The sequence below is a fragment of the Phaethon lepturus genome, unplaced genomic scaffold, assembly GCF_000687285.1.
Source record: "Phaethon lepturus isolate BGI_N335 unplaced genomic scaffold, ASM68728v1 scaffold12286, whole genome shotgun sequence".
NCBI lineage: Eukaryota > Metazoa > Chordata > Aves > Phaethontiformes > Phaethontidae > Phaethon > Phaethon lepturus.
Window position 1 is genome coordinate 1 of NW_010547007.1, and position 11,688 is coordinate 11,688.

General features: G+C 43.7%; 1 protein-coding gene across 1 annotated transcript; it reads right to left on the reverse strand.

Moving 5' to 3' along the window:
• Window positions 1-521: 521 nt before the first annotated feature.
• On the reverse strand, window positions 522-6,142 carry TCF20 (transcription factor 20 (AR1); the record flags this gene model as incomplete). Its single annotated transcript, XM_010289503.1, has 1 exon — window positions 522-6,142. A coding segment is annotated over exon 1 (5,583 nt), but the record flags the coding sequence as incomplete, so codon positions are not given.
• Window positions 6,143-11,688: the final 5,546 nt, after the last annotated feature.

The window sequence follows — 11,688 nt, forward strand, 5'->3', positions numbered from 1 at the left end:
AGGTGCTTTCCAACCTAGTGATTCTGTGATTTATGCATCTCCAAGAACAGCTATTCCACAGCTGCTCTGTCGTTCCCCTTCCCTCAATCCAATGTCTGACCACCTTCACTTAAATTTTTTGCCTAATATTTAATTGGAATTTTCTTCATTGCAATTTGTGTCTGCTGCCACTTGTACTTTCACCGTATGACTCCCAAGAAGAGCCCTAGAGAATATTAAATATCTAATAGGATAGAATAAGGAGGAGAAAAAAAGATCACTGTAGTAATGAGAATGCCTTTGGACATCCAGAACTTTTAGTAGGTAATGAGCATCCAGCTTTTTGATACCTGAAAAATCTGTCTGATCAGGTGTGGCACAGATCTAAATGACACCATCAAAAGGACAGCACTAGAGATTTATTTAAGATAAAAGATGATCTCTTAAGATGTGAGAGAAGAACAAGGAAAAATGGTATTCCAAATGGTATACTTATTGCAAATGAAAACAAATAATTTTGTATAGCAAGATTAGGTACTCACCATCTCTCTTGCAATCTCCACAGCTTCCTGCAGCCCATAGAGCCTGCCACAGACCAGGTAGATCCCATTGGCCCAGAGAATACAACCCTCATGGACCCAAAATTCATTGCTGTCAAGAGGTAGTTCAGGAATTTGTAACTCCAGCTCAGTGCCACCTTCTGAAGTGGGCATAGAGGGTTTTGAGTCCAAAGGAGTCTTTTCACCACCACTGCCACCGTCAGTGGTTGCTTTTTTACAAGAAGCTCCCCTTGAAAGTGACCGAGAGGCTCCACTACAGTCCTCAGAGCGGTGCCGCCTCTTAAAGCGGGGATGAGCAGCTAGGCTTCTTTGTTCCTTCTGTTGTTGCTGTTCCTCCTCCTCTTCCGTATCTGTCTTGGAACCATTAGAAGCACTTTTGTGCCGTACCTTGACCTTGCTCTGCATTTCTGTGGCCCTCTTTGGAGGTGGGTTCTTGGGCAAGGTGACTGCATAATCCTGGGGGTAGAAAGGACCAAAGAGGTCACCCATGTTACGATAGCTGGCCCATTTGCCACACAGGCAGCAAACCAGATGCCCTAAGACAGAAGACTCTGTTACTACAGGGCCCTGCAGCATGAAAGTTGAGGTGGGCAGCACTTTGCTCTCTGCAGTGCTAGGAGGGGGTGTTGAAGACCTCTGTCCTTTCCGACCCCTCGCCAATTTGTTCTGTTCCTCTTCCTCCGCATTAATGATTGTGCACACAGCGCCTAATTCACACTTGTTTACCACATGAATATAAGGGAAAAAGGTCTTATTCTTGGAGTCAGTTTTATCTACAGACTGGGTAGCATATTTAAGCTTGATCTCTGGTTCTTGAGGCTCCACTATCGGAGCAGCCCGTCTAGGCTTCCGCTTCCGTGGCTGTGCTGCAGGTTTTCGCCTCTCCCTCCTTTGCCTTTTCGGTTTTGGCTCACCACCGCCTACCCCTTCTGAAGATTGTGAAGGTAGTGGTGGGGGTGGCGGGGGTGGGGGCAGTTGTTGCTGTTGCTGCTGCTTTTTCTGCTTGTTCACGCTCCCAATTGGCCTCCCCTTTTTCTTTCCAGAAGGAAAATATCCCTTTGGAGGGAAACCATCTGGCTTGGGTGAAATGTTTGTCACATCTCCATCTTTTTCCTCAGACTTTGGATTTGGTTCAGAAGTAAACACACTGGAAGGGGAAATTGTTTTTGAGTCGGAGAACATCAGAGTTCCAGCTCCACTTACAGATCCATCAGACCTTCCCTGACCACCTGACTTCTGAGAAGCTGGTGGTGCTGCACTGGACCCTGCTCCTTCTTTACCAACACTGGCAGTTTCAGGGACCTCTTTTTTGGTTTTATCCTCCTCACTGCTTTGCCATTCTTCTGAAGATCTTGGAAGAGTTATTTCACCAGTTGTATCCTGGCTTGCTGGCCCCACTTGATCTGACATCTCTCCTTTTCTCTTCTCAGCTTCTGGTCCATGTCCAGCCACATTTCCTCCTTCAGGTCCACTCTTAAGGGACAGGATGTCATCAAGAGTGACAGTATCTGCACCAGTTTCAGCACTGCTGGTGGAAACACTTCTCCTAATATTGGGAGATGTAATTTTTTGAACAATAGCTTCCAGTTTTAATCCTCGACCCTTTCTTGGGGGCAGTATTTTGGTCTTAGCTGGGCTTGTGAGGGAAACAGCAGGGCAATTCCTATTATCAGGACTTGGCAGGTCCTTGAAGGAATCTCCCTTCGCAACTGACTTGACAACATCTTGGCTTTGAGATGAATGGGCATAGGAGTTGTATGTTTTATCAGCTCCTTCTTTTGCTGAAGTCATCAGTCGCCCCTTATCTTCACTGCCACTATTCTTCATATCCTGTGGCTGTCTTTTGGTAGGGATAGGAGAGATGAAAGAACGGACTCTCCTCCTCATAATTAATGGATTTTGAGGAGACTGGTCTTCCTGGCCAGGTAGCCTGAGCATGGTATTACTAGGTTTGGGCAAATCTGTAGATTCCTCTCGTCGATGCCCATCACTTTCTTGAGGGCAAAATCTTTTTTGGTTGGCTGCTCCAAGAGGGCCACTGCTTTTGGCAGGAGAAGTTTGCCGAGAGAGGTCCCAGCCAGATTCATGGTGCTGCAACTTCTGGTTGCCGTGTTTCAGTTCAGTACATTTGCTCTGAGAACTGTCACTCCCCATAATGCAGCGCCCAGCCTCCTGGCTTCCAGTATCATGGTAAGAGCTACCTTGAAGGTACATCATTCCATCCTTGTCATTTTTTAAGGGACTCCTTACTCTTTCCAGAAACTGCTGTTGTCTTGGGCTCTTCCTTGCTCCTTCCTGCCTGTGCTGAGCTGCAGCAATCACACCCTGAGCAGTGCTGCTTGCCCAGTCTTTGTATTCTTCCTGCTGTTGCTGGTACATCTGTCTCTTGTAATGATACTGGGAATTTAAACTCTGGTTAGGGTCACTGAAAGCATGAGGCCTAGCATTTGTGTGATATGCTGAAGCCAAAGATGGGCCTTCTGAATTCTGAGGGTATGCAGAATGCAAGGAACCCCTGTTAACTCTTTCAGATAGTGTCATGTGTGGGTTCATGTGATGCAGATCTGTCCCTGGGCCTCTGCTTCTGCCTGGTGACATTTTCAGCTTATCAGCAAGATCCTGAAATTGAGAAGGTGATTTACCCCTGCTGCTTCCAGTTCTGCCAGGTGCTCGTCTCATCTGTGTCGATCTGCTGTCCTGCTGGGGAATGTATTCTGGAGCAGCATCGGACACTGCAGCTCCAGGGCTAGCATTGCCTCGGAAAGATTCATGCTTGATGCCAGCAGGATGACAATGGTCTCCTGTTTTTTTATTATTGAGACTAGCTGAGCTCTTTGACTGTTCAAAATCTTCTTCTTTTATTTGCCCACTGTGAGCTTTCATCTTTGTTTCCATGGATACTAAACCACCAGGGAGTATTACTGACTGGCTCAAGCCAGGGGCAAGACGTTCACTCCTTCCACTTCTGGCCTCAGGACCCATGTGCCCCATTGGGTGAGGGCCAGGATCTCTGACAAGTTGCCTTAATGGAGATATGTCACAGATCACTGATCTCCTCTCTGAAAGCGCTCCCCCTTCATGGGCAGAGGACTGAGACTCCACATCAAACTTTCTAGCAATAGGGTAATCAGTTAGATTTATCTGCTTCATGTCAGGAGCTGCACTGCTAGATTTCCTATCCCAGGGACCCCAGTGAGGGCCTTCCAGGAGAGACCCCATGCTTTTATTTAAGAGGCCTCTATTGGTCAATTCGTTGGTTTGACTAATTAAGATATTGGGCCTCATGGCTCCTTCCAAACTCCCAGCCATCCCAGAATGCTCCTGTGTGTTCCTAGAATACCTTCTGTCTGGATGATGGTGGTACCCCTGTAAGACCTCCTGGAGGAGGCTAGGAAACTTCTCATTCCGGCCTTTGCGCTCACTGTGCCCTGGAAAATCCCCTTTTTCTTGACCAGAAGGATACTGTGGAAAGCCACCAATACTTCTCTGTATACCAGCTGCTATATTATCCTTGTAACTGTATCTTAAACTGCCAGGAGATTTGGAAGGTTCTGTTCTTGCAGGAAAATTTGGCCCAACAACTGCATGACCAGGCTGGCTGTTCCCCTCTCCATTATGGTTAGTGTTATCTCCACTTTTGCTCCCTTTACTTCCTCCTTGAGTTTCTGGCTGCGTCCCGGCATGCCCAGCTTCTTTCGCTCCACTAGCACTAGCTGGTGTCTGAGTGGCTGTGGAAGCATCATCTTGTGCAGGTTTATCTTGTCCACCTGACTTTTCTACTCTTCCTGTCATGGCTTCCCGGGAGACGATCACCCCAACTGCCTTTTCATTCACTTTTGGGGCATTTTCCACAGCCACCACAGCTTCTTTCCCATCAGGGGAGGCCACATCTTCCCTAGCTGCAGGGCTGCTGCTGAGTTTTGGTGGCTCATTCTGCGAGCCTTGTGCTGGTGAGGAGTTGGATCTCTCTAAGTTACCCCCTTTGTAAGTGGTATCTGAGCTGGTGCTCTGGCCACTCAGCTGTCTCACTCTTACCTCTGAACTGCTGGAACAGCCACCATCAAGGGACTCTGCCAGGGGAGACTTGAGTTGTTCCTCTGCCTGGGAGGAACCTTCTGAGTTGGTGCAGCTGTCAGCCTTCTTTGAGGAGGACGACCTTTTGGAACTTTTTTTCTGAGGTGCCAAGGCATCTGAGAGCAACATGTGCTGGACTGTGTTAGGCAGATTGGCCACTTGAGAACTTAGAGCACTCAGGCTGCTCAGCCCTGGATCTGTGAGCCTTTTTTCCTGCAGTCCTTCCAGTCCAAACCCCTTAAATCCCCCTGCATGGGCATTGGGGCTTGGCATCATAGATGGTGTAGGACTCAGCTGAGGCATCATCTGCAGGATTCTGTTTCTAGAACCCATGGACATGTTGCCTTGCCCACACTGGAGATTTTCTCCACCTGGCATGAGTGGAGAAGGGGTAGAACTGCAGCTTGGAGACTGAACCACAGATGCAGCAGGAGATGGATTAGAGATTGGACTAAAGTTTTGGTGGAACTGCATCGGTGACCTTACAGGAACTTCAGTCTGGCTGTATTGCCCCACTTGACTTTGAAGAGAGAGCTTGGTGGCAGCATTTGAATACTGCATTACGTGCTGAGGTGGATGCTGTTGCTGTTGCCCCTGCTGCCCACTTTGAGGCACCTTAGATTGCTCAAAGCTTTTCATTGGTTGAGTCTGAAAGCTGTAGTTTGACTGGGTCCCATATGCCTGTGCATTGGAACCCACAGCATGGCCTTCATACTGCGACCCAGAATTCACACTGTAGCTTCCATCATAATTCTGTCCTGACTGGCCAAAACGCTGCGGGGAGGGGAAAGAGGAGGAGGAGGATGATGAAGGTGGCTGATAGTGTTGGCTGAACTGACCCACTCGTAACTGGTACCCAGAAGCGGAGGAAGGCAGGGTGGTTGGACGCTGCATTGGCTGCAAGTGTGAGGTGCTAGAAGCAGACTGGCTGGAAGCCTGGGGTAAAGGCTGATGAGATTGATAGATCTGCTGTCTCAGCTGCTGCACCTGCTGCTGCTGGCTAGAAGCCTGCTGCTGATACTGGGCACTCCCTGGAGAAAAAGGACCAGTATAATCCTGTTGATAGTGGGATACGCCCCCAAGGGTCGAGTGCTGTGTTTGAAACTGGCCCACATGTCCCTCACTCCCATACTGACTCCCAAAGCTACTCCCTTGGGGGGGCCCATAGCTCTGTACTGGTCCAGAAGGCCTGCGCTGAGGTGGCTGCTGCCCTCCTGACGCCACTGGATCTTTGTTGGCAGCCATATAGTAAAACTCTCCTGCTTCTTTTCTGAAACCTTGGTAGCTCTGATGGCCAGAGCTCTCACCAGGCATTGCTGTAGAGGCTCCTGTTGCTCCACGACGTCCACTGCCAGCACTTCCTCCAAAGCTCTGGAACATCTGGGCCTGCTGGCGGGGGCTGAACTCTTCCAGTCGGGATGAACCGTGCACTTCCTGCGGGTAGCTCTGCTGGTTTCCGTGGTAACTACTTTGCTCCCGAAAGGACTGCATGCTGTTCAGCAGCAGAGCGGCAGCTCAAAAGCCCTCCTAAAGGGGGAGAAAAAGAAAGAGGAAAAAAAAAAGGTATAGCACCCACATCTCCCAGTCACACCAATACCATTGCTCAATTTTACTGTTCTAATAGCAATTAAAATTTAGTATTTGTCTCCTACTTTCTGGTACATCAATGTGTATCCCCTCTCCTCGCTACTTTCCAACCATCTAGGTAGTGCAAATAAGAGGAATCACTCACTTTCAAGAGAATACAAGTTAGTAGCCTACTACCAGTTTCAGTGCGTTTTCAGCATTCAAATAGTAGTCATTTACTAACTGGGTCTGTTTATGTGCGCCTGAAGAAACAAACTTCCAACAATATTTCGCAAAGCAAAGGAGAACAACCCTCACCCTCCAGCTAATTCTACGGCTAATATTGGGAGTAATCAAGTATTTTTTGCTACCATGTTCAAAGATGCAACAATGGGAAGCTTGCAACACTCTCAAACCACTCTTGGATCTACTGTAGGAATGACATCCAAGGCCCACATTTCACTCTGGGAAAGATCTGTTAGAAAACACTCAAGATACAGTTGACCAAAGTTCAAACCAAGATATTCCAGTTAGCAGAATCTATGGGAACCTGTGAAAGAACTGGCACCAGCATGCTCAAAGACATCTGCTCCATGCTCTGTTCCTGACTACTCCAGTGACACTTCTAGGTGAAAACCAACACAGCAAGACAACACATGGTATTCCCCCCGCCTCGTCTGCTTTGTTTTAAAAGATGCAAAGTCAGAACAAGTCCACGCTATTTGAGTAAAAGGATCTACAACTTCATCCCTTAGGACTTTTATATTCCCTTGAATGAAAATTAACTGAAAACATTTGTCAGCTGGAATATAAATTTTGGAATACCATGTATGATCATCTACATTTAAATAATCAACTCCTAAGTAAATGCGCTTCAGGAAGATTGAAGTACATAGGAAAGCCTATTATCCAGTGTATGGAATCATTAACTTGTCCTCAACGAGTGGACCACAGCTGCAAAATTTTTTGGGGACCCTGGCTAGTCCCTCTGTAAAAGCCTGACACATCATTAGATGCATTAAGAAAAGTATGGTAATGAACAAGCGTATGCATATAAACTGTCTTTGTAAAAATTTAAACATATAAATAAAATCAATACAACAGATGACAAAAGCATTTCATTTCTGAAATACCCTGTGGTCTTCTCTTCCTGAAAACAAACTAGATAAAGCCACCTGGAGAGACTCCTTCCTTTAAATAAATCTTAAGACAATGCCCACACTTTTCCAGGAAACAGAACCCTGACTCCTCAGACCAGTAACTTCCTGGAAGACTTGCCTGCATTATGTTTTCTCATTTAGCCATGTTTTATGCCAGGTGTTTTGTTGCCATTAGGGTCTTTCAGAAAGGCATCCTTGTTGTATTTGTATTTCTACTACCTGTGTGTGCATGCAGGCTACAGAACACACACAAAAATCCCCCACTGCAGCACGTCTCCACAGTCCCTCTGCTTATGTAAAGGCATCTTTGTGTTGTTGCCCTGGTTCACATGGCTTGATGTCCACAAGAGTATTACTGAAATATTTACTAGAATCAGAAAGGAAACTTTCAAATTGTTGATACTTCCAGTTCTGTCTCTCTCCTTTCTAGGAAGTCAACTTTACAGCTGTTTTAATTTTATACTCTAATATTTTAAGTGTCATAATATGAGAGGCCTGCTGTTCTGCTGAAGTTCCACTTTTTAGCATTTTAAAGACCACATATATCACATGAATAATACTTCTATGAATGCCACATCATACTGATGTGTCCAGTCTGGGCTCCTTATGGATAAACCTCTCCCTTTTCTGAATTATTTCCTTTGATGTTTCATCAGTTTGAGGCTCCTGCCCTCAAAACTGGGATACCTAATGCAAGCTTCTTTCTCCTTTTTTTGTATGACTTGCTGTTACGGTGAAAAGTAGGACAAAAAAGTAAAAGCAGGGAACAAAACATACATAGAAACAGAAGGAAGTTATCAAACAAAAGGTAAGAGAACATCTACTGTAACTGGCAGATGTTAGAAAGCAGTTTCTCTAGATAAGCAGTTTGGGGCTCTGCAATCAGCAACATTCATGTGGTATGAAGACTGCGTGCACACCCTGGCAGTCACGTGCTTTGCATCCTCTTCTCATGAAAACAACATTTCCATCCTCATGACAGGCTTGTGTCTCACAGAATCTCAGACTAATTTTTAAATATGACTTTAATAAAGCTTACTTTGCATAGTCTGAACAAGGTCTCAGGATGCCTGTTCTGGCATTACATCATACAAAAACTGTCATCACTGATGATACCCATTCTTCTATAGAGGCTTGAAAACTGCTAACATATTAACAATACTAGGAAACAGTCTTAAGAGCTCCTCACTATTAAAAATAAAGAATAATTTTAATTACATAATGGAACAGAAACAGCACAAGATGCTGTAAAATACCTCTAGGAACAAAGATCCATCAAAGGTCAACCTGAGGCACAAATTCCTATCCTCCATAATCTCATGCAATCACATAGTATTTATTTAGTCCAGAAGATATATGTGCTAGCTCAAAACAGGGAGAACATGTTTTTTTCCTTCAATTTATTGTAATTTTTTTAATCTTGGGTTTTACCCTGACAAATAAAGTTTTCATCAGGAGAACTTAAACTGCTCATGGTCTAAGCAAATGCTTTCTGTTTTCAAGTCTCCTACAAAACAACATTCGCTTTGAATATCTCGTACAACCAGTAGAGTTAACACAACCAGTAGAATAGCAGTCAAAGAAAGGAGAAAAGAGGCATTTTATTAATAGCAAGATTAAGAAAAGATAGGAGGTGCTTCAATCCATTACATCATTGATAACTTAAGACATACAGCACATTTACTGTCACTAATATACTACAAATATAAAACTATTACAATTACTATTGTAATAATCTTTCTTAATAACAACAGCACTGTAAAGTGCTCAGATCTGAGTGCTATGTTCTCAGCAAAACCACTGAGAATAATTCCATGGGCAAGCTCTGTTAATAAAATACCTTCAGACAGATGAAGCCTTCAAAGTCTACCTAGATCCACGGGAAAAAATATATTTCATTAATTTTTTACTGGAAGCCTTTCAAGAAAACGTTTTCAGCTGGCACATACTCCTCCACATGCAGGAACTCAAGAGAACAATACACCAGCTGCTGACTAGAGACTACAACACAATCATATAAAATTCTGTAATGGTGGTACACATCCGTAATCTAATCCCCAGCAGAGGGGGCAAAGTCCCACCTCCAAAAATGTGCTCCAATAACAGCCACAAATTACACACACTTACAGTGTTTTCCAACACATGCAACAAAAACATCCAAAGCCTTCCCCATTTATTCAAAGGAAAGGTAAGATTCTGGCAGAGCTTTTAGTACTCCAGTGTCACACCTACACTCTCACTACATGTGCACCCAGCTCTATCAATAAAGCTTCATGATTCTTCTCAAGCATTTACAGCCTGTAGCTGTAGAGCCATCTAAGCACATCCACCTAAAGATTACAGACTACATTCACTAGGCTAAGTAGTTGCACTCTGCAACACTTCTATTTCTTCCCCGATAGCCTAACAATCAAAATTTGCCTTCAACCTGGTAGAAACAAAGGAAGCATATTACAAACTTGTGTGGCTGATAAAGAAACAGCTTCAGTGACAAAATTCACTGCACATAAGTCACAAATAGGGAGAAGCAGTAGGTCCTTTTATCCATATCACAGACTTATTCATGAAACAACTGAAGTTATTTCAGGCAGTCTTTCAACCTACCTTCTCCATGTGAACTTATTTTTAAGCACATCTACAATGCAGATTTTGTTTCTTGTTTAATTGTCTGAAACAGCCTTGTCGATCAACTTTGTTAACATAGGAGTTCCTCAAAATACTGAGCTACTGCATTCAGATCCTACTGTGAGCAAGATTACTAAATAGTAGTCAACAGTATGTAAGCATCTTTCATCAGCCCTCCCACATCAAGATTACAGTTTGAAATGATCTTCTGCAACATACTGTGCTCCATTTTTTTAAATCCATATAAATCTTTAAAACTTTTTTGTCCCAATTACCAAAGACTGGACAAATACAGGACAGCTGCCCAGATTTTCCCACACAACATTGATGCCAGCATAGAAGTGCAGCACTACATACAGACAGCTCAAAATATGTGAGCTAAAAAACAAAATACTGTGGGGATATGCTTAAGTCTTAATGATAAGCCTATAGAGGAGCAAACGAAACCAGCATCACTTAATTCTGTAGGAGGTAAGTGAGGTCCTTCTGCTTCGTTAAATTTTCTTTAGACTTGGGTTGACTACTGCAACCCATCTGTGCAGAGAAGTCTCAGGCAGCAGTCAAATGCAATATATTTTCGGTGATCTGTCAAAGACCTCTCACTTCCTAGCATGCTTATCAGGAGAGAAAATGTAGTTATAGGCAGGTGACAAACAGTAAGATAGCATTTTCCATAGTCAAGAAATGTACATGAACAAGTGGGTTTTTTATAAAGTGTCCAGGCTTCTCATTAAAATAGACTTATTTGCTAAATGCTGGGCAAATAACAGAGATATACATACATCTCCAGAGCCACTTCTAGTCACAACCTGTACAAAACACAAAAATTACCATTTTTGTCCCTCCTCACTGTATCTTCATAAAGTAGCAGAGCACAACCAAAAAAACCCCACCAAACCAGAACTTGAGTATGAGCAACTCATTGGCATAATTTGTAAGTAAAACAATCACCAGGATCTGAATTAAGTCTGAAATATAAGAAAAAAAGATTTCCACATACTGAGTATCATTTCCATTGTCAAGGCCAAGATGCTGACCCTAATTTCTGCAGGTACACAGTTATTACTTGCACACCTGAGCAATGGCTGTGAGTAGACTGATCTTGTTGCAGATTTGGGGGAACATTACCCTGTCTGCTGCTTTTAAGAGAAGGCAAATCAGCTATGATTTGATGATGAACTTAAGGATCAAGTAGATGAATGTAAGGACCAAACCTAAGACTTCATTTAACAAAATAACAGATCTAACTTACTACTTCTACATTTGATGTCTTTTTAAAAGAAAAGGGAAACAGGTTTTAGTTTTCAGCCTTAGGTGTGACATGGAAGTAAACCAAGACAGCCAGCACTTCAAAAGGCCACCAGTTTGTCCAAGCAATAATACTCGCTGCTCACTTCTTTCAAAAAGTTGTGGTTACCCTGAACTGTGAACAGATTTTCTTCATACCTTTATAGAAAGCTGTTTCAGATCCTGCTCCATTAAAAGTTACTTTCACATACTACAAATAAACAAAATGATCTAAAACATGGGAAACTCTGATATTGTCTTGTTCACCATCACATTTCAACAGAAAACTGCAGTCAGATCTAGCTCTCACCAAGCCATCATTATTTATTCTACCAAAGAAACCTTACTACACCGCTCGAAGTTTAAACAGTATACAATTAATTTTCACTGAGAGTGCCAGAACCTGTTGAAGTAGATAAACTGAAATAGATAAAGTA